The sequence below is a fragment of the Uranotaenia lowii genome, chromosome 2, assembly GCF_029784155.1.
Source record: "Uranotaenia lowii strain MFRU-FL chromosome 2, ASM2978415v1, whole genome shotgun sequence".
Classification (NCBI taxonomy): Eukaryota; Metazoa; Arthropoda; class Insecta; order Diptera; family Culicidae; genus Uranotaenia; species Uranotaenia lowii.
Window position 1 is genome coordinate 413,754,540 of NC_073692.1, and position 21,941 is coordinate 413,776,480.

Below are 21,941 nucleotides of genomic sequence, written 5' to 3' on the forward strand. Positions count from 1 at the left end.
AATGTTCAATACGAACTGTCTCGCTACGGTATGGAAGAAGTTCGGCTTTATTCAGGCGGTACAAAACGTTTTTACAGTCTTATGGTAAAGTGACTAATTTAAACTTTTAATATACTTAAAAAGAATAATAAAACAATTTTTTTCGTAGCTTTCTCAATTTGCTACGTCTCCACGGTCTTTGATCGAAGGGGACTACCTGGAGCTGACTTATACACGGCCAAACAAATCGATCAAAACTGTCGCCGGAGTGATTGCGCAAATAAGTCCCAACATGTTGTTGTTCGAAACAGAAGAACCACTCAAAAACGACATTAAATGGCGAATCAAATTTAGCCCGAATCGAATTCCCATCCGGATGGAATACCAGGCCCTGGAACTTGTCGCAAAGCAGAAGCTGAGTCGATTTTTCTTTCCCTCTGATACCCCAGGACGCAGCAGTGGCAGGACTGACAGCATGTAAGCTACTTCGTTTATTATTATTATTTTTATTATAAGGTATTATTTTATTCTTTTAATTTGATTTGACTTGGGTTAAATTTTAAGTTTATTTTGCTAAACTGTCATATTTTATCGCTGAAACATCAATACAAATTGTATGCAAGTTACTTTAGTTGCAAAGACGTATGAGTGAGGCTGCTCACTCTAATAACAAAAAGTTCGCTTACCTGTGAATATTATATAAAAAAAATTACTCTCTAGTAGTGCCAAATGACTTCGGAAAATGTGTTAGTGAACATTATAAAAACATACATACTTAGAGAAAATGCAATGAAAAAATGGTTTAATGATTTTCTAAAGGCATTTATACCAATTTCAGTAACAATTTTGAGTGGTTCAACAAAAACATGATCTCGAACGCGGAACAGCAGATTGCGGTTCGAAATATTGTTAACCGAACATCTGGTTCGACACCATACATTCTTTTTGGTCCTCCTGGAACTGGGAAAACATCCACCCTTGTCGAAGCAATCGCTCAGATCTGGAAACTGAAACCAAACATTTTCATACTCGTTACGGCTACTTCAAATTTTGCTTGCAATGAATTGGCCGAGCGTTTGCTGCAAATCCTTCCTAAAGAAGCGGTATTTCGCTTTTTCTCCAAACGGGCGGAGCGAATGATGGGCGATATGTCTTACGGCCTGATAGAGTGCTCGAATTTAAACACCGGATCGTATCGACTGCCTTCGGCGAAAGAAATCTATGAAACCCGGATTGTAATTAGTACACTTACCTCTGCAGGAAAGTTGGTTCAAGCAAAGATCAAACCAGGACATTTTGGCTATGTTTTCATTGATGAATGTGGAAGTGCGACCGAAGGTTCAGCGCTAGTGCCAATAGCTGGCATCATAACGACGGATCAACAAATTTTGGGAACAATCGTTCTTTCTGGTGATCCACTGCAGTTGGGACCGGTTACGCGCTCTGAATTCGCCGCTGACATGGGTTTGAATGTTTCCATGTTGGAGCGTCTTATGAATTTACAGGTTTACAGAAAGAATTCGTCAACCGGTGCTCACGACAATCGTTTCATCACAAAGCTTCTCAAGAATTATCGGTCTCACACTGCTATACTAAATTTTTCTAATGAAAAATTCTATCAAAATGAACTTGAAGCTTGTGCATCCGAGGAAAACACTCATTGGGCCCTTGACTGGCCTGAACTACCATCACTGAAGTTCCCTATAATTTTTGAATCCACTATGGGAAGATTAGCTCGCGACAAAATTTCCACAAGTTATTACAATAAAAAGGAAATCGATATGGTTACATTTTATCTCCAGAAAATCATATCCTGTGGCATCAACGACAGACCTATTCAGCAGACGGACATTGGAATTGTGAGTCCTTATCGTAAACAATGCTTGGAATTGAAACAAATGTGCCAACAACGTGGTTGGAACGATATACAGGTGGGATCGGTGGAGTCTTTCCAAGGACGGGAAAAAGCAATCATGATTCTCACTACGGTTCGCTCCGGTACCTCGGGAGTTGGCTTCCTGAACAACGTCAAACGACTAAATGTTGCCCTCACACGTGCCAAAGCACTTCTTATTGTAATTGGAAATCCAGAAACATTGCAGCAGGATGTCAATTGGTACGAGTTTATCCGGTACTGTCACAAGCAAGGAGCAATTAGAGGAGTAAAATTTAATTTCACTGATGAACCGCATGCTATACAGGAAGCTACCAAGGTTGATTCTTGGAAACCTCAACAAAACCTCGACTTAGATTTGGTGGTTAAGAATATTGAAACAATAAATTTGTAAGAAATGTAATATTTTAAGACTTGGTCATATGTGTTTTTCGATATTATTTGTTAATATTTTGTGTGTGTTTAAAATAAAATTCTTCTTTGATTAAAAATGTTTCACTGTTTTTCGCTGGATTTAAATAGTTGAATTTAATTTAACAATAATCGAATTTTTATTTATGGGTTTTGAAAATTAAACAACTACACTATATTTATAGGGCTACCCTATACTATACCATAGGCTATATAGCATCCGTTTGCTTTTTATGACATTTATGGTCAACAATTTTAGGATGAGCCTAGACGTCATCTAGCCTCGTGTAGCTTTGAAAAAGTGATAAATCCTAGTAACCTAATTTTTAATGTCTCAGACTTTTCACATTCCAGATTATCGCTCATCGAACATTCTTCCTCAGAATCCGAAACGTTCAATACTTTCATAATAACTTAATCTGGAACAAAAAAACGCGTAAAATTTCTTATATTATAGGTTTTTTCCTAGAAAGATAATGATCCCTCAAAAACCTTCACCCGAGGATGCAGAGACAGAATCAGCGGCTATCGGCCGGAAGCGATCGAATGCTCGCAATAAAGATTTCCACCGACATTACTTGGCTTTGTGTCGAGCAAGAAATTTTCAGCCTCTAGCTGAATTAACTTCCGGAGGCAAGCGCAAATCTAGTAAGAATCTGCTAGGTATTGATTTCTTCGGGGATCGATTCAAGGAAACCGATTGGCAGTTGATCTCCGATGCCTTGGTCCAGGACACTTCACTAGAACTGGTAGCAATCCGACTGAGAAAGGTGATCTGCGATGGTGAGCTTTAAATATCTTTATTGTTAGAATCTTGGTTGTATTTCTGTTTTCTACGTACAGTTCTTGAAAATGGATCACAGCGAGCTTCGGACTCGGTTGTAGACCGGCCAAGTCTGTTAACTAAACGGCTGTTCACTCGACTTATGGAAGCATTAGCGCATTTTTTGTCCCAGAACCAAAAGGTGCGGGTGTTTATGTTAGAGGCCCTGCCCATCCAAGGGATTTTTATGGCAACCTTGATAAATGTAAGTAGTAAGAACATTTAATTGATGATTTAAATTTTTAAACACTCAGCTTATGTCGAGAACTTTCAGCTACATAGGTAGTGTAATTGTTATTTCTAGACATTTAGAAATTTCATATTTCATAACTAGGTACGAAGTGATGAAATGAATTCAAAATTTAAATTAAATTTTGGATTCATGATTACAATTTAGATTATAATATTTTAACAAAATTAGATAAGACTATCGATACATTTTCTATACGGCGTTTGAAGCATCATCGAATAATTATTATCTCCACGTTCATAGGGTCTTCAGCAAAATTATTCCATTACCGAGCTGAGCCTAGCTCGGAGTGCAATACGAGATGGCGGGTGTGAAGCCATTTGTGCCGCTGTTATGCATTTACCAAAGATCGAAACTTTAAATCTTTCTGGTTGCCAGCTTACACCACGTGGCTGCCTTGCGGTGGCAGAGTTGGTAAAATATCAGAAAATTCAACGTTTTGCCGAAAGCTGGCAATGTTCGTTGCGATACCGAAGTATTGATACAAGCAAAATGCAAGGCTTGCGGTACCTGCTGCTAAATTCCAATCCGTGCATTGGAGACGATGGTTTACAGGAAATTACTGAGGTGTTGAAGGACGACGAGTGGATCCGGCAAGTGCATTTTCGAAACTGCGGATTAACGGATAAAGGCGCCAAATTTTTGGTAGATTGTTTGAACATCAATAAAACTATTGAAAAATTTGATATCAGAACGAACGCGGGAATTTCAAAGGAGGCATGTCGCGAAATTTTGGTCAAGCTGGGTGTTGAAGTCGAGTCATCCGACAGTAGCCAGTCTCTGAAAGATAGCCTAATTGAAGGGGCTCCACGAATGAAACCTTCGGAACAGATAAAGTATCTCCAACAACAGTTGAATGCTGAACGACTTCGATGTACTCAGCTTCAAATGATGGTGGAACAGATGCATTTGCAACAAACTGAATGTTTGGTTCAACTTAATCAAATGAAGCAGGAATTCAATCTCGTTGTTACTGAGTATGATTAAAACATCATTTTAACATGAATTATCATTAAAATTCAAATTTCATTTGTAGGCGAGATACTTTGCTGAAATTCATGCAGCGAATGGATAAACCTCGACCGAAAAGCAGAAAGTCAACTATCCGTAAAAGCAAGAGCGAAGCTCTACCCTCGGCGTTATTCAGTCGATCGATGAATATGAGACCGAATAGCGGAAGTAGTCGAAACAACGGATCAAAATCTGAAATGACGCTCCGATGGATTAAAAATCGTCAGCAAACAGGACTGACAAAAAAGAACACCGGTAGCATGAAACATTTCAATATAATTGAACGGGCTATCGGAGATGGTAGTTTGAATCCAGCGCAACTGGATGATATTGCAGAATTAAATGAAGAGCTGAACTCAGTACACCATAAGAAGATCAACGAAGAAGGATTCGGTGATGTTGGAATGGTTAAAAAAGTATCTTTGCAGCGAAGGGAAGTCAATGTCACTCAAATAACGGATGGGAAAGATGATACGAGTGTAGAACATTTCTTCCACAGCATAGACAAATCAACGCATGATTTTTCACCTGAGAATCGCAGTGAAGATGAAAAACTCAGCGATTGTTTGAGCTTATCTTCAAGCTGCGATGAAGAAAGGTCTGATGAAGACATTGAAGCTGACGAGAGCGTTAACTCAATATCTGGAGCTGACCTGTTACAGATGATTGTAAAGAAAAGGTTAGTGGAACAATCCAATGATGCACAATCGTTATTCATGAGTGCGTATAGTGGTAACGAGTGTTAGATGGTGTAGGCTCGAAGGCTTTTCTTATATTTTTAAGGTCATTTTAGAACTTTTCGGAGCAAACGTACAATAAATTTCGAATAAATCAAAAATGTTATTGTTATCCTTTTTCTGTTGGTAGAATGATGATATGAAATAGAAACTTAATCTTTTTTTTATCATTGCACTTATGCGGCCAATTGAGCAACATGACACCTGATGATCAAAAATTCATATTATAGAAGTTCATCCGAACTTTCATTTTTTGACCTGAAGCGCGAGACTACAACAACGAGCTCAATTTCAGCGACTCACATGTACGCACGTCACTCGATTCGCAACATGAATCCTGAACATGAAATTTTAGTGAAGTCAGTAAAGTGCAGTATCTACAACTGAGATACGATCAAACAAAAACGTGCAGAGACCACGTGCACAACTCGCAACGCTGCGCGCAATTTCAACATTCGTATGGTTTACCCAGAAAGAGAAATTATTTATAAGGTTCTAATGATAGTGCTTGAGTTCGGCTCAACCCAAACGTGCGTGTTTTGAGTTTCATGTGTGTAAGAACCGTGACAAGAAAAGTCACACGTCGTGCGCGTGTTTGTTTTTGTTCGGTGCAATTTCGTTTGAATTCGCGTAATAAATTTGTCACTAAATATATAAAGTTCATTCACTTTTAAAGGATGCTATCAAAGAATACAGAAAAGAAATTGCAGCGGAAAATTCGCCGATGTCAACAGCTAATCGGTGCAGAAACTGGAATTACGTTCAGCGATTCTCCCACTAAGGTTATATTATTTCTAATATAGATTTTATTTGTAATTTGTAATTTATTAACTTTAACACAGCCTGTCAGTTACAATTAACTATTAGTTCATCAAGTTATTCTTATGTTACTTACTTTTCCGCAGAATATTGCTGTGTGTAACGCAGGTTTATCTACAGGACTGCGACAAGAAGTTTTATTGGAAGAAGTACTGGCACATAATCCTGGTCAGCTGGAAGATGTATATCTACCGGTGGGTAAATCTTATTGCTTTTTGCTGTTCGATTCCTGTGAAAGCAGTCAGCGTGTAAGTCAGGCGATGAATGGGATTTCTCGGCTTGGCCAAGATGAATGTGTGTTACTGATGGCTTTCGTCGAAGAAGTACCCTCTTACAATACAGAAGTAACCGAAGAACTACCGGCAGGATTGATTGTGTCCAGAGATTTTATTGATGAGTCCTTTGAAAAAATGCTCATGCAGTCAGTTAATTGGGATGAGGAAGATTGTGGAACTCTTAAGCATCGTCGTGTAAGACATTTCGGATATGAATTTCTCTACGGCACCAATAACATTGATAGAAGTAAACCCCTTCAACAGAATATTCCTAAGGAGCTAGACAGTTTATGGGAAAAACTAAAACAACAACATCCGAATCTTTCATGGCATGTACCAGATCAATTGACTGTTAATCGATACGAGGTTGGCCAAGGAATCCCTCCACACGTGGACACCCACAGTGCTTTCCAGGATCCTATTGTTTCTCTGTCATTAGGAAGCGATATTGTTATGGACTTTCGAAATACTAAAGGTTGTCATGTAAGCGTTGATGTTCCACGTAGGTCGTTATTAATAATGAGTGGCGAAAGTCGTTATGGTTGGACACACGGCATAACCCCTAGAAAAATGGATACCATCAAAATGGGGAAGAGTTTAAGTGTGAGAAGAAGAGATGTTCGAGTTTCGTTCACCTTTCGAAAACTTAACGATGGACCATGTCGTTGTAATTTTCATGCATTGTGTGATACATTTTTGGAGGAAAAAAGTAGTTGTAGAGATCACCTACTAGAAAATGCCGCCCAAGTTGAATTGGAAAATGTTCACAAAGTTTACAACGAAATTGCAAAACACTTCAGTGAAACCAGACATTCGCCCTGGCCAAAGGTAGAGGATTTTCTAAGTTCCTTAAACGCTGGATCGCTTCTTCTAGATATTGGCTGTGGTAATGGAAAGTATTTAGGCCTTAATAAGAGCCTAATAAATGTAGGCTGTGATCGCAGCGACGGCTTGCTTAAAGTATGCGCTGAACGCGGCTTTCAAGTTGTACAAAGCAATTGTCTAGCCTTACCGTTTCGTTCATCCAGTGCCGATGCTTGCATCAGTATAGCAGTTATTCACCACCTGGCCACAGAAGAGCGCCGGAAAAAATCGGTTTCAGAAATGGTACGTGTGCTGAAACCGGCTGGTCGTGCTCTGATTTATGTCTGGGCTAAAAACCAAGAGGCAAATTTGAAAAAATCAAGTTATTTACGACAGAACAAACAAAATCGAAAATCAAAAAATGAAGAAGTTCCAGTAGTGCAGCAAGGATCGCCAAATGACAATCAAGCTACGGTACTGCCGGTCCATACGAATCGAACACAATTTCAACATCAGGACCTATTGGTGCCATGGAAACTGCGCAACGTCGAATCGCAAAAAGCGGACCCTCCTAAGGTAACTTTTTTACGCTATTATCACGTTTTCGAAGAGAATGAACTTGAGCAACTCTGTAATACCATTGGAGGAATTACGATTGAAAAAAGCTATTATGACCAAGGCAATTGGTGTGTTATATTTAAGAAAAATTAATTATCTTATTTTAAGTTATTTTTCTTGTTCCGAAAACCTTTGTCTCAAATCTCTTCATCGGTAGACTTGATAACGCTATAAAATGTAACTAAATCCTCACGATTGTAGTTCTCCAACAACTCGATCAATTGTGGTAGCTTTGTCTTCACGCTCACTCCTTTGAATTTGAATTTGTCGATGTAGAGATCTGTAAGTATTCCGTAAATACGGTTCAATATAGTTGGTTGCTTTTTGAATTCGGACTCAATCGCATGTTGGTTTTTTAGTAAATCCTGATATTCTTGTGATAGTGTTGAAAACTCCTCGTCATTTCGTATGTCCAAGTCAATTAAAGCTTGAAGAATTTGAAAATCTTTGGTGAGTTTGTTGTAATGTAAAATTTTGGGCTCTATGAGTTCAATCAACGCGGGAATCGTTTGTTCATTTATATCTGTAAGTAAAAAGATTGAATAGTTTTAAACATCTCATTCAAAGCAATCTATGTAAACCTACTGGTAACAATTTCCAGCTTTATTCTTTTTTTAGTCGCTTCTTTGGTGATGAAATCCTTCAAAATCGAAATAGTTGATATATTATCGCTCTTATATTCGGCTTCGCCTTTCCCATATTCACAAACAAGCAGTGTGCTGAGAAACACATGTCGAAAAACGTATCGCACACGATCGGTTCCATAGAACTTTTCCGGTATCTCTGGAATGCTAAGAATCAACCACTGGTGCATCTCGGCCAAGCTGAATGCTCCTCGCAGGGTAAGTACGTTCATCTGTCTAGTTCCAAGTTTTTCCTCTTCCAAGTTGTGAACGATCATGTGCAGTGAAAGCGGTTTGATGGGATAACGCTTCAGTTGACAACATTTTGGTTGCAAGTTTGGAGTAATGTAGACCTGCAGAGTTCCGTTCTGGCCTTCAACAGTGCGGAACTGAAGATCCACTCGATTTGTGTTAGATTGGCACCGATAACTAGCCAGCAAACTATTACCGCTCTGACGAAAGAGAAAGGAAGCTTGTTTTTAATCTCTATAGCCAAACAAAAGATTCAAGATTGAAACATCATCTCAATCATTCACTGAAACATTCTTGATCCGCTTTTTGAAAGTGTTTAGATATTTTAGAATTAGAGGTGCAAAGATATCCCTTCATGCTAAATACATGCAAAGTTGCAAAATGATTCTTTCTCCGTTACGAACAGAACGTCGCACGTGTCTGCAAGTAAAAGTCAGCCGTGCGATAAAATCCTTTGACTGCACGTTCAGAAATATTCATACGATTCTCCGAAGTTAGAATCACTTGCAAGTCCGAAGATAAAATTACTTGAGCCGAACAGAAAGAATCATTTCCAAAGATTGCGACATGCTTGCAAGTTTTAAAACTTGCAAGTTACAGAACATCGTCGTTACATTCTCCCAACGAAGATGTATGTTTGCAAATTTGCATTTTAACGAATCTAAACGTTCGACTCGTTCTTGTGTGGCTCGTTTCATTCCACCAACCTAAGCCGAGCCCCCGTAGGAAGAAAACGGTTTAGATTTTTTGTAGTTTTATTCAAGTGTCGTATTCCATTTATGAAAAACGCACTCTTGAAATGTCTGCTCTTATGTGAGAGCTGATAACACATTTTTCGTAAATTTTTGTAAAAGATTAATGTTTTTCCGTCAGCGTGTCTTGCATTCTCATAACAAAATTTTGCTCAATATTAATTATTAAAAAAATATGAGGAGTATATTCCCTTTTAATATATGCCTGCTCCCAAATGCTGTAATCTACTATAGAGGATTTTGTGGCGCTACTGCTTAGTTATTGTCTCCCATCGGGGGATAAACTCCTTGTTTAAAAGGATAGCCTGCAGCCTAAAATCTTGTACACTGAAGTGCGTTGTGCATATCTTCAAGTACTGGTCAGTATTATATTTCGTCCGCAAGCTTTTAACCACCCAACCTTCAGTTTGTGGTCACGCGGAAACCAGAAAAATTTAAGCTTTTTCAAGCAAAGCTCATTGCCTTCATAATTTGAACATCGATTAACTGCACACTTCATCATTTTATTTTCAAAATAAACGGTATCCACCGTGCTACAACACAACACGATTCTGCGGTGCAAGCTGAAATAAACTAACCGAGCATGAAGACACCAACTTATCCTTTCCAACTTTCGTTGCCGAACGGCAACTGAAAGGATGATTGAAATTTCCGTACACTCATCCGAAAAGGAAACGTTAAATTCACCTGGATTTTCACGTAGGCGCTCGTTACGTGAATTTTTGCTTGACTTACGTGAATCACTTAGAGGTCAATAAAAAAACACTTGATCCTTACGTGAAACTCACACAATTATATTCTGTCAAAATGAAGACACATTCGATTTACGTGAAAATCCAATGATCCGCCAAGTATAGACGGAATGGGTGCATTCTATGTGATGTTCACGTAGCTCTTAATGGGTCATTCACGTTAAATCTCTGTAAAAGAATACCGACTCAATATGGCGTGGTTCCAAGTTCTAGCAAAGTTGTTACAGGCAAATAGAGACATTTTGAAGCTGTCTTTTGTAAGTATAAAGAATTAAGCTGTTTGATTGTTATTTACAACCTTTTCTATTTCTTCTATTTAAACAGAATGTGGAATCGGGTCAGCTGCAATTTCAGATAACCGCTATGGAGGCACATCAATTTCGGAAAATGCCATTTTTTGGACGATGATATTGTGTCAATTAAATGAAAAGTGAATGTGTAAATAGTGTAGTTGTGAAAGTGAAAAAATGGCACAGTGTTTTGTAAATGATGTGGCATAATAAAAATCCTTAAAAATAAAATATTTTTTATTTAAATGAAACGAAAAAAAATCCTACATTCTTATTTCAATGAAATCTATGTGAATCGCATGTAGCAGAACGAATCCCTTTTCACATTCGATCTACGTTATCTTCACATACAACGCATATGAAAATTACGTAAATTCTGCTTGCTGTGTGAGCTCTGTTTGCTACCTGAAGTTCACGTAGGTTCCACGTGATTTTCATGGTGGCAAAAATCCATGTACATTTTCACGTAGCGTTCATGTGAAAAGTTTTTTCCGTGTATCCTTTCCTTTCTCCGTGGGCTCGGCTTAAGCGGGCCATAGACTACACAACATTTGTACAAATGCGATGAAATTCAATGACATTCTGTCGCTGTGAACACGACTTGCATCGTGTATAGCACTGCTTTAATGAGCGCTCAAACGGTTTGAGTAAAATCGGTCCGGATCGAAAAATTTTGTACAAACCACCATGGCATGGTGTATGGTGCTGTTTGTACAAAATTTAGGCCATTTACTCAGCCCCAGCCTGGGTGGAGGTGGTTTTTCGTTGTTGCTGTTTTCGCCAGCCATCTTTCGTGTTCGCGCGAAATTTGTTTGTATCGTGTGTGGGCGAGCATAGATCAAACAATCGTCATGGAATCATCGAATTTGCACGAGCCATTTGTGAAGTCTATGGCTTTAGGTTGGTGGAAGAAACCGAGCCACACTACAATAACGAGTTGAACGTTTGGATTCGTTGCAAACATATTTACATCGTCGTTGGGGGAACGTATCGAACCGCACGAGAAGGATTATAGCATTCTGAAACTTTGCAAACGTACACCACATCACCGCGCGTTAGCAAGCAACTTGCAGACATGTTGCAATCTTCGGAAACGATTATTTCTGTTCGGCTCAAGTGATTTTGTCTTCGGACTTGCAAGTGATCCTCACTTCGGAGAATCGTTTCAATTTTTCGGAACGTGCAGTCAACGGATTTTATCGCACGGCTGACTTTAATTACAGACACGTTCGACGTTCTGTTCGTAACGGAGAAAGAATCATTTCGCAAGATAATTCTTTCGTTGCTGACGTCGGGCTGTTAGAATCGGCTTAAAATCGCGCGCTGTATGCTATATGAAGGGATCTTTGCACCTCTGTTTGAAATACATTACCATTTTATCACATTCGCTGAAGCTAACGACTGCCGAGTTCTTCTCCACATCGATCAAGTTAATTGGAGCATCGCATTGTAGTAGAACATGCTCAATCGGCGTAGGTAACTCAATGGTCAACATGTATATTGCATCTTCTTGACATAAAAGTAAAGAATCGTTGACTGGCAACATAGGTATTGCCGACAATCCAGTTGATAGCGCTTGCGTTGAAAGCTGATATCGTTCCCTTTCTTTGATAATTTCCTGTTCCAATTCGTAAATTTCAGCTCGTAGTTTGTGTAGCTTTGAAGAAGAGTTCGGTACTGTTGCCCCTGCAGATCCTCCCTTGTTGGTATCGCTTAGACTCTTGCTAATGCACTGAGTCGTCAACCCAAAAACTCTTCCCGAATACGTACAGACTACGATCTCAGAATAATTATTCGCCCCAACGCACCCACCTTGGACGCTTGAAATGCTTTCATTGAAATTTTCTCTGTAGATTTGTGTACATTCCATCTCGAACTGGTATTCGTCCGAGTTCATCGTGAAAACCTGCAAAGTTCCATCACGCCTACCTACGATCAGTTCATCTTTTCCATCACCAGACAGGTCGTATGTTCCGATCGTGGTGACTGCACTAAGATTTTCTCGATCCTCGACCAAAGTTTCTCGCTTGACTTCACTAGACAGTAAACTATTGTGGAACAGTATAACCTTTCCATCGGCGAAGCCACACAAAAACCTATCGCCGAGACCTTTCGGAACATGCAGCACTGTTGGAACACTTTCTAGTTCCAAAGTTTGGCGTACTCTGGAATGCTCCAATATACGAAGAACTCGTCCCGAACACGCTAGTATCGTTATGAGACGACTCGTCTTAAATGGAATAAATTTATGATTATTACTACATTTTATACATTCATTTATCTCCATGAACTCACGTTGTTGGGAGTAAGTCCTGCCACATCGACTATAGCATCCCCACAAAGATATGATCCGATTTCTTTGCAATCACGGTAGTGGTTATAAACATGATTCCCACAGACCAAAAGATCACTTCCGCTCACAAACATTGAACGGATGTTTTCTGTTAGATTGGTTTCGAATGCCAAAAACATCTTTCCCTTTTTGTTGAAACCACGCACTTTGTTTTCCGAAGCCGTGAATATCTTATCGGCCACCGAACCTATTTGGCCGCCCAACTTAACCGAAGCTATTTTATCGTGTGGCAAAGTTTTGAAATGGATCTGCAGCTCATCTTTCTTCATCGATATAACCTGCAGCACACCGTCTTGATCGCCAATAACCACCTTCTGTTGTTGACGGCTGGCACCACCACCTCGATTGACGGTTTCTCCACCCCCGCCCAACGATACCGGAAGCAGCTGCAAACAATTAGATGCGGTCAACCCCACGGTAGTGTAATCCACACGGGTAAGTTCCAGCTCCATGATTTATGAATTTGTGGACCAATGGGTCCACTTTTGTGTCTTACGTTGTTAGATGAACATTTGTTGGTTCCACAGAACGCTGCCAAGGTAACGATAAAACTCATATTCAAATACTGACATGCGCACAAAATCCAAGCGTTTGTAAAGTGGCGGTATACGGATTGTTCCAAAACTGATGCGATTTGGGCCGAATTTGTTTTAAACCGTTTGACAGTTAATGGAACACGACCTGCCGTAATATGACAAAGTGACGAACATTCATTTTTATCGATTTTGACTTTTTGATGTCATTTAATTCAGTTTTCTAAAAGCTTTCACATGCTCTGAATTTTTATTTAGATATTTCAAGCGTGAGTTTTCAAAAGGACGTATGTCGCAAAAGTAAACAAATTGAGTTACTGTTTGCACGGTATAGTAAATTTTATTTTCTTCTGTATGAATTAACTGTTTGTACAAAAAAAAAATAATATGCCGTTAGCTAAAAAAATATACAAACGACCTATGTCATCTTTTCTCAGTGTTTTCGAAATTCTTCTTTAAACCTCTTTTTGGTAAAACGACGCATCTGTCAAAACAAATAATATCGCACACACAGCAGATAGGATCGCAGCAAACCGTCGTATGCGTCAAATCAGATACGTCGGTTTTTTCACATCATTGCAGATGCGTCAGTTTTAAAATAATTATTATTTTAAAACTGACGCATCTGCAATGATGTGAAAAAACCGACGTATCTGATTTGACGCATAATGAAAACAATTTGTCCAAGCGACGAATCATAAAGGGTGTATGTAAATATTAAACTGTCACAACGACGAATCATTATGGCGTATGTGAAAAAAAAACTCAACAATACGGTGTAAAATATTTTTTTAACAAATTCACTAGGAAACAGCAAAAAATCCAGTATGCTCAAACCTATAATTAAAACATTATTGTTTTTCCTACAGCTGCCATGATAAAACTTGATTCTAGATCAAACAGCTTTAAATAGCATTTATTTATATTAACATAATTTTGTCCCTCCTTTTTCTCAGATTTTGTCTGATGTTACATACGTCCTTTTGAAAACTCACGCTTGATTTCAAATCGCAGAACGAAATGCCTGCTCTATTCGGTACTTCTTCTTCGATACACAGTTGATTGGTGAGGGACAAAAATTTCAGTACGTTGTCAGGCTTCTGTATGTATGTATGTATGTTTGACCCACCAGTGGCTGGTAGGTCTTTCGACCCGAGTCGGTACGGGAAGTCTCGATCGCACATTCAAATACTGTTCATGCTTAACTCATCAACAATAATTCCAGCACAACCAAGGGGTCCGTTACCACTGGCTTGTAACAGGTTTGACTCATTTCACTCCCTTCCAACTGTTCGAAACAAATAAAGAATTCCTAAGGTTCCTAAGTACCATACTCATCACTCTAAATTTGCCGAGATACTCCGGCTGGCTTGAATCCACAATCCATTGTATATCAGTCTTCCGATCGTTTGATGTCCTGTCCATTCCCCCCACTAATCCCCATAAAAGAGTTAAGCTATTTTAATATATAATCAAAAGAAAAATATTTTAAGACTTTCAATGATGTTTTACATCTTACCTTGTTACCATCCACAATTCATTTTTATCGATGTACTTACTCTTGTAACCCTGTAATGGAAGGGTCCTTATTATTATTACACCGAGAAAGGCTAACGAAATTTTATGCTGTCCATAAATTCACAGTGCTTCGAACTTATTTAACCACAGCATGCCGAGATTTTTTTGACTGTCACCAGAACTTAGAAATTCACTCTCCCACCCCATCATAACACGGCGTCATTATTTTGAAATGAATACATTCAAAATGCCGAATTCCATATTGCACTGCGGCCCCAACACATTTTCACCACAAAAACATAGATTTATAATACCACAGAACATTTTTGAAACACACAACCTCCCATTTCACGGAGAACTTTTGTGATAACACTTCAGTTGCGCAAAAGAAAAAGATTCCAACCCTTGCTCAAAGTAAATTAAATGAACCAATCCTCCCACAAGCCCGTTCAAATCACTTCCACTGATTAGTGTTTCAGTTGATAATCGGCTACTCGTTGATATTTTTTCAAACAATTCATAGAAAAATCACTTTTAAAACATTCAATTAAGTGAAATTTTCACAGACCCGAAAAAAACACGTGCGATGCCATCCAGACAACGCCTACTCCTCTTCAGTACGTGATCAGGTTTCTATTCAAAAAATGCTCCTCGCTCTTTTCAACACCGTCTTTCATTCCAAATCTATAATCACCGATAAAACCGATCAAAATTTCAAAATTTCGAATAGTTTTTGAGTAAATACGGAGTAAATGTGTTTTCGTGGTGTTGTGCTCAATCCGAAAGGTGAAGTGCGGAAGTGCTGATCCAAGTCAATAAGTGCCTTGGATATTATTTTTAAACTGGATCCGAAATTTAAAGCTCCTTCAAGCACGAATCTCGTCTGGTGTTGATTGCTCAGCGCTGGATGGTGCAATTGATTCCTCCAACGATGGTGCAATCGGCAGCAGGCAGATTTTAGACACCGGTCGCGTACAGGATCCTTTCGCGGTCCTCAGAGTGACCACTCTGACTACTTCGTCGCTGCCAGGATGGGTCTGGATTATTCTTGCCGTCGGCCAACGCATCGGTGGAGTGTTATCTTCCTTCAACAGGACGAGCTGGTTTTCCTTGATGGAAACAGGTGAGTGCACCCATTTGCTTCTTGGTTGTAACGTATTTATGTATTCTAGATGCCACCTCCGCCAGAGATCCTGAAGCAGTTTTTGGATTTGTTGCCAATTTTTTAAGCAGTTGAACGGAATCTCACTGAGCTCGTCATCCGGAACAGCTTTTAATGCAGAGCCGACAAGAAAATGCCCGGGTGTTAATGGCTCATAATCCGTTGGATCGTCGCTCAGGGGAACCAGAGGACGAGAGTTGAGGCAAGCTTCTATTTGACATAAAAGAGTCTGCATGTCGTCGTAAAAAAGTGGTCGGTCTCGGACAATGCGGATGAAATGTTTCTGAGCAGAATGAATGGCAGATTCCCATAATCCACCAAAATGGGATGCTCTAGGCGGATTAAAGTGCCATCTGATGTTGCAGACTGAGCATTCCTGGTTAACATTGCGCGAATAATCTGGCTGGCGAATAAGTCGCTTTAGTTCATTCTTGGCTCCGAGAAAGTTTCGGCCATTATCAGAGAAGATGTCGGAAGGTGGGCCTCGGCGAGATACGAATCGTCGCAAGGCCTGAATGAACTTTGCTGTTGTCAAGTCGAACACCAGTTCGATGTGTACAGCTTTAGTGCAAAAGCAGACAAAGACTGCAACAAATGCCTTTGTTGGGGATGCTCGCCGATGTGGATGCTTCAGCAGGATTGGGCCCCAATAATCAACCCCCGTTACCGTGAATGGACGAGTGGCTGTGATCCGTTCCTTGGGCAGCTCAGCCATAAATTGTTCAACCAATTTAGGGCGAGCTCGGAAGCAAATGGTGCAGCGATGTACGATGTTTTTGGCCAGATTTCTGGCCCCTATGATCCAGTATCGTAGGCGAAGAAGTCCGACCAGTAGTTGCGGTGAAGCATGTAGATTTCGTTCGTGGTAGCATTGTACGAGTAACGCCGAAAAACGATGATGATATGGGAGCAGAATTTGGTGCTTGCTGTCGTAGGTTAGTGGTGCTTTATCAAGCCTGCCTCCCACACGCATTACCCCGTGAGGGTCGAGGAATGGAGAGAACCATCGGAGCCGTGATTTGGTGGGATGGGTTTCGAGTCTCGAAGCGCGCTGATTTCACTGGCGAATTCTTGGAGCTGAACTAATCGTATTAGGGAAAATTCAGCATTTTGGATTTCGGTCGGTGCAAGAATGGTGGTGAGCTTCGGTTGTTTGCGGTTCACGGAGATCCGTAAACAGAATGCCGCTACACGGAGCATGTGTTGGAAGGAGGAAAAGCGTTCGACGAAAAGATCAACGAAGGAAGGGTCTGCTGTTGTTGCCAGAAGTTTAATCGGGGAAGATCGAGATTCAAGCTGGGTCTCAAACGATTGGTCATGCTGATTAACAGGCCAAAACGATGGTTCAGATTGAAGCCATTGAGGCCCTTTCCACCAAAGGTCGCACGAAAGAATTGTTCCTGCCTCGATGCCTCTAGAGATGTGGTCTGCAGGGTTCTGTTGCCCTGCAACATGGTTCCAGGAAGTGTCCACCGTAGCTAGCTGAATTTTGGATACTCTGTTAGCCACAAATGTAGTCCAAACAGATGGGCTAGACTTAAGCCAGGCAAGAACGGTAGTAGAGTCGACCCAGAAGAATGTCGTGAACCTTGATCCGAAGGCGGAGCAGACCTTTTGGTACAGTTGAGCTGCTTCTAGTGCACCGCAGAGCTCGAGTCGAGGAATGCTGCGCCTTTTTAACGGTGAAACTTTAGATTTGGCTGTCAACAAAGTTACCAGAACATTCCCGGAAGCGTCGGTCGATCGAAGATATGCACAGGCGCCATATGCTTGTTCCGATGCGTCCGAAAAGAGGTGAAGCTGAATGTTACGTGGATCGGGCAAAACAACACATCGAGGGATTCTGAGTTGCTCAAGCAGAGGCAACTGCGAGTAGTATTTGATCCAGTAAGTGGCGAGAGAATCTGGTAGCGGTTGATCCCAGCCCCAAGGTGTGTCGTCTTCGGATGTAAGGCTCCACAGCGTCTGCATAAATATCTTAGCGGTTACGATGACTGGTCCAACCAGGCCTAACGGATCGAAAAGTTGTGCGATTTGTGACAGAGCGATTCGTTTCGTCATAAGGGTGTCTGGTGGTTGCTTGGGGAGTTGGATGTGGAACCGTAAGTTGTCGGCTGTTGGTTCCCAGTGTAGGCCCAGGGTTTTGATGCACTGGTCTGATGCGAGCTCGACCGAAGATTGAATGGCACGCCTTTCGGGAGAAACGCCGTCGAGAACCGATTCTACGTTTGAGGCGAATTTGCGGAACTCAAGTCCGCCCCTTCTGCAAAGATGATCAAGCTGAGTTCGTAGTTCTGATACTTCCTCTGGTGAGCTGCCTCCGGTGAACAGATCGTCGACGTACACATCGCGCTTCAGAATCTTGGCTGCTTCGGGAAAGTTCTGGTTTTCGTCATCGGCTAACTGCTGAAGTACCCTGGTAGCGAGAAACGGTGCGCTGGCCGTGCCGTAGGTGACCGTTTTTAGCTCGAAGGTCTGTAGAGGTTCCTCGGGGGAATTCCGCCAAAAAATCCGCTGTAGTGGAGTGTCTCTATCGTCGACCAGCACTTGACGATACATCTGCTTAATGTCAGCGATGAGCATGACCTGGTGGAGCCTGGACCTCAATATGATGGCTCTCAGATCGTCTTGAATTACTGCGCCTACCATAAGCACATCGTTCAGAGATTTTCCGGTAGCAGATTTACACGATGCGTCGAAAACAACTCGGACCTTGGTTGTGGAGCTCGTTTCTCGAATCACAGGATGATGGGGTAAGTAGTACCGGGAAGAATCGAATCCAGCTGTGTCCGCCACTCGATGCATGTGGCCAAGGGTTTCGTATTCTGCCATGAAGTCCCGATACTGAATCTGCAGCTCCTTGTTGCGTTGAAGGCGAGATTCGATCATGTGAAAACGACGTCGCGCAGTGTTGCAGTTGTCGCCTATGTTGTCTGCCGCTTCCTTCAACGGCAAACGCACGATATACCGGCCATCTGGCGCACGTTGAACTGTACGACGAAAATGCTCCTCGCACGCCGCTTCTTCTACCGAGAGACTAGGAACGGCGCTTTCCTCCTCAATCGCCCAAAACCGTTGCATGAATCGTTGAATGTCCGCCACTGTAGCGACGTTGCAGGAAATCGTCTTGAGGTGATTGGACTGCATAACCTTCCCAGAGACCACCCAGCCAAAGACCGAATTCACCAGTATCGGAAGCCCATCCCCAAGTGATATTCTGCCTGATGGTTTGAAGACGTCAAAGAATATTTCAGCGCCCAGAACTACGTCGATGGGATTTGACTGGTAGAAAGCTGGATCTGCTAGCTGAATTCCCTCCGGAAAACTCCAGCTCGAAATGTCCATGGTTGTGGACGGTAGATTTAGGGTGAGTTTCGGAAGCACAAGCAATTCGACGATGGTGGAAAACCGGGTGGTGCGTGAGCGTACTGTGGTGCGGAGCTTCAGACGGGCATGTGTGGAAGATTGGCCAATTCCGGAGATTGAGAGATGAACCTTTTGCCGATGAATCCGAAGCCGTTGAGAAAATGACTCAGTAATGAAGCTGCACTCGCTTCCTGAGTCCAGCAGTGCCCTTGCTACGTGCGAGTTGCCGTGATCGTCGACCAAAGTGACCACTGCTGTTGCGAGAATCACCCTGTTAGAAAGACGACCAGTCCCTGGATTGTGAATCGCGGCTGATAGTGATGGTGAAGCTGCTTCGCTTGCCGCATTAGTCTCCGTTGTTGCGCTTGCTTCGACTCGCTGGTTGAGGCGCTCCTGATGAGTGCGATCGTCGCTGCATAGCTGGCTATGGTGTCGTCCTCGGCATTTCCGGCAGGTGTTCTTCGACGAACAGTTCCGAACCACATGACCCTTCCGTAGACAATTTCGGCAAAGCTGTTGGCGGCGCACAAGTTTTTCTTTGTCTTCGTAGGTCAATTTTGAGAAAACTGGACACTGATACAAAGGGTGATGGTCGGAGCAAGCGAAACACTGCCGATAGTTGAACTGAGTTGCTCCGTGGCTAACGAGTGGAGGACGAGAAGTCGATTTTTTCGCTGAAGTCGTTGCTGACTGCTCTTGCTGGCCATTGCTCATGCACTGCAGAACCGTAACTCGTCGTTGAAGAAAGCCTACCAGATCTTGGAATGTAGTTGACTCTTTCGCAGACGCAAACTCTTCCCAATCTCGACGAGTTGTTGAATCAAGGCGGATACTCAGCATTCGTATGAGCAAAATGTCCCAATATTCAGTTCTTTCTCCAAGCTGCTTTAGGATTCGAACGTTAGCTTCAAACCTTTCGACCAACGAATGAAGATCTGAAGCTGATTCTTTCTTAAGTTGCGAAAATTCGAACAACGAGTCAACATAAGTTTGTTTTAAGCGTAATGGATTTTGAAAATGCTCAATGAGAAGATTCCAGGCGACGGGATAGTTATTGGCACTGATTGCAATAGTTTGGATTAACTTAAGGGCATCTCCACTCAACGACGATCTCAAATAATAAAACTTCTGGATGTTAGATAAATCACTTGATGAGTGCACCAAAGAAACGAAAAGATCGTGGAAGTTTAACCATTGCTCTAACGACCCGTTGAACACGGGGAGCTTTACGTCGGGTAGCCGGATCTGGGAGGAAGCAGGGAAGTGCGCATGGGACTGAACAGGATGAGAATACTGAGTCGAAGCATGTTTATTTACGGCCAGCAAGAATCCCTTCACTCTGTAGTATTCTGTCTCGAAATGCGATCGCTGCTTGAATTGCTGCTCGACGATTGCCATGTCGTCGACATCGGAAGCTTCCAGCTCAGCTTGGGTCTTGGAGTAGTCTGCCCAGAGAACACCGAGATTCTCTAGCCGCACGGGGACTTCAACTGATTGAGTGTCTTCGTCGTAGTTGTCGACGAAAACCTTGATGAGATTGAAAGAAGTCTCTAGGCTACGAATCCTCAATTTCAGAGACTTGATGCGTCGCTCTGAAGCCATTTCCAACGCTGGAAGGTCTGGAAATCGAAAACCAGCGAAGCACAAACGACACTCTTATAGGTTAAATGGAATTATAATTACCTTCTAGAGGCAATAAGATTGCCTTGTATTTTTATTATATCAGGAACGATCCGAATCCGGCAACGTGGAGGTGTTGTAAATGACTTCCGTAAATCGTGTATAGGTTCCGAATGCTCGGAGTTCGACGGGCATCCGGTTCGAAGGACCAAATGGAAGTACCTTTCAGCAGGATCGGCAGGATGATAATGTCCGGATGGATTTTACTTTTAAAAGCAGCAGGTAAAATATTCCTTGAATTGGTAGCAGGTAAGTTTTCCTTCTTCTTCTATCTTCTTTCTTTCAGGTGATGAAGCGGTCGAGATTGTTTCCTTGGTAAGTATCCTTTGGTTTTATTTTCACTCACTTTATACAGTTCTTTTAACTACTTTTAACCACTTAAGTTTATTTCTTAATTTATTTACAGCCTATCTACTTAATTAACATTACAAAACTTTACACAAAAACAATCAATTAAAGTATCACTTCTAGGAAAACAACAAAACAGAGTGCGTTCGCCGAGCGGTTGACGTAGCGGGTATCAGTGCCGAAAAGAGAAACACATGACTTCTCGATCGGCCTTTTATAATCTAGGGATGCCGGAAACTCCTCTTTTTCTTATGATGTTTCTTAACTCCCGAACCACTGACAGCATTCCGAAGACAACCCATCGCAATAAACCCGGCGGCGAAATGTTTTCAGCAGCGGGCATTTTCGTTTCTACCCATTTTCGTGTGTGCGCGAACACCAGCAATCTGGATTGCTGATCGATATTGCTGGAAATTTTGCTGGAAACCCGCATGGAGCAGTATCATACAGTAACTATTACCATTATCTTCTTCCCAAGACACCCAGAAGATTTCCTGTATAGTTTATAGATTATTAAGGAACGATTGCACAAATCGTTTTTTCAACAAATGGAATCGTTTAGACACAAAAAACGATACAGGGAACGGGTTGTTAAGTAAATAAACGATTCATTTTTTTGCTTTTTTCTATAGATCCGGAATGAAGCAAAACGATAGATGTAATCGTCTTCCTATCGTCGATTTTCATAATT

At 41.5% G+C, this 21,941-nt stretch overlaps 6 protein-coding genes across 6 annotated transcripts; 3 read left to right on the forward strand and 3 right to left on the reverse strand.

Moving 5' to 3' along the window:
• Positions 1-6: 6 nt before the first annotated feature.
• Positions 7-2,316, forward strand: LOC129748463 (putative helicase MOV-10). Its single transcript, XM_055743105.1, has 3 exons — positions 7-84; positions 149-456; positions 818-2,316. Exons 1-3 carry the CDS (start codon positions 31-33, stop codon positions 2,265-2,267), a joined length of 1,812 nt encoding a protein of 603 aa, XP_055599080.1. The 5' UTR covers positions 7-30; the 3' UTR covers positions 2,268-2,316.
• A 282-nt stretch (positions 2,317-2,598) lies between these two features.
• LOC129747550 (protein Cep78 homolog) lies at positions 2,599-5,206 on the forward strand. The gene is made up of 4 exons (XM_055741826.1): positions 2,599-3,067; positions 3,128-3,312; positions 3,601-4,334; positions 4,394-5,206. Exons 1-4 carry the CDS (start codon positions 2,761-2,763, stop codon positions 5,112-5,114), a joined length of 1,947 nt encoding a protein of 648 aa, XP_055597801.1. The 5' UTR covers positions 2,599-2,760; the 3' UTR covers positions 5,115-5,206.
• A 453-nt stretch (positions 5,207-5,659) lies between these two features.
• LOC129748513 (alkylated DNA repair protein alkB homolog 8) lies at positions 5,660-7,729 on the forward strand. The gene is made up of 2 exons (XM_055743162.1): positions 5,660-5,887; positions 6,011-7,729. The coding sequence occupies exons 1-2, from the start codon at positions 5,783-5,785 to the stop codon at positions 7,712-7,714; spliced, it is 1,809 nt and encodes a 602-aa protein (XP_055599137.1). The 5' UTR covers positions 5,660-5,782; the 3' UTR covers positions 7,715-7,729.
• On the reverse strand, positions 7,696-13,153 carry LOC129748512 (Bardet-Biedl syndrome 7 protein-like). The gene is made up of 4 exons (XM_055743161.1): positions 12,586-13,153; positions 11,663-12,520; positions 8,207-8,696; positions 7,696-8,144 (listed from the first exon to the last, which is right to left on the reverse strand). Exons 1-4 carry the CDS (start codon positions 13,093-13,095, stop codon positions 7,759-7,761), a joined length of 2,244 nt encoding a protein of 747 aa, XP_055599136.1. The 5' UTR covers positions 13,096-13,153; the 3' UTR covers positions 7,696-7,758.
• A 2,407-nt stretch (positions 13,154-15,560) lies between these two features.
• Positions 15,561-16,829, reverse strand: LOC129743403 (uncharacterized). The gene has a single exon (XM_055735437.1). It carries the CDS (start codon positions 16,827-16,829, stop codon positions 15,561-15,563), a length of 1,269 nt encoding a protein of 422 aa, XP_055591412.1.
• Positions 16,829-20,824, reverse strand: LOC129743404 (uncharacterized). The gene has a single exon (XM_055735439.1). The coding sequence runs from the start codon at positions 20,822-20,824 to the stop codon at positions 16,829-16,831; it is 3,996 nt and encodes a 1,331-aa protein (XP_055591414.1).
• Positions 20,825-21,941: the final 1,117 nt, after the last annotated feature.

Bases quoted from the DNA above. Each gene is read 5' to 3' on its own strand.
- LOC129748463 (XM_055743105.1), top strand. From the start codon at position 31: ATGGAAGAAGTTCGGCTTTATTCAGGCGGTACAAAACGTTTTTACAGT. The intron at 85-148 runs GTAAAGTGACTA...TTTTTTTCGTAG, and splicing joins AACGTTTTTACAGTCTTATG to CTTTCTCAATTTGCTACGTC. The intron at 457-817 runs GTAAGCTACTTC...TACCAATTTCAG, and splicing joins AGTGGCAGGACTGACAGCAT to TAACAATTTTGAGTGGTTCA.
- LOC129747550 (XM_055741826.1), top strand. From the start codon at position 2,761: ATGATCCCTCAAAAACCTTCACCCGAGGATGCAGAGACAGAATCAGCG. The intron at 3,313-3,600 runs GTAAGTAGTAAG...CCACGTTCATAG, and splicing joins TTATGGCAACCTTGATAAAT to GGTCTTCAGCAAAATTATTC. The intron at 4,335-4,393 runs GTATGATTAAAA...TTTCATTTGTAG, and splicing joins TTCAATCTCGTTGTTACTGA to GCGAGATACTTTGCTGAAAT.
- LOC129748512 (XM_055743161.1), bottom strand. From the start codon at position 13,095: ATGGAGCTGGAACTTACCCGTGTGGATTACACTACCGTGGGGTTGACC. The intron at 8,697-11,662 runs GTAATGTATTTC...CTCTTTCGTCAG, and splicing joins TCAGCGAATGTGATAAAATG to AGCGGTAATAGTTTGCTGGC. The intron at 8,145-8,206 runs GTAGGTTTACAT...TTTTACTTACAG, and splicing joins AAAGCTGGAAATTGTTACCA to ATATAAATGAACAAACGATT.
- LOC129743404 (XM_055735439.1), bottom strand. From the start codon at position 20,824: ATGGCTTCAGAGCGACGCATCAAGTCTCTGAAATTGAGGATTCGTAGC.
- LOC129743403 (XM_055735437.1), bottom strand. From the start codon at position 16,829: ATGCGTGTGGGAGGCAGGCTTGATAAAGCACCACTAACCTACGACAGC.
- LOC129748513 (XM_055743162.1), top strand. From the start codon at position 5,783: ATGCTATCAAAGAATACAGAAAAGAAATTGCAGCGGAAAATTCGCCGA. The intron at 5,888-6,010 runs GTTATATTATTT...ACTTTTCCGCAG, and splicing joins TCAGCGATTCTCCCACTAAG to AATATTGCTGTGTGTAACGC.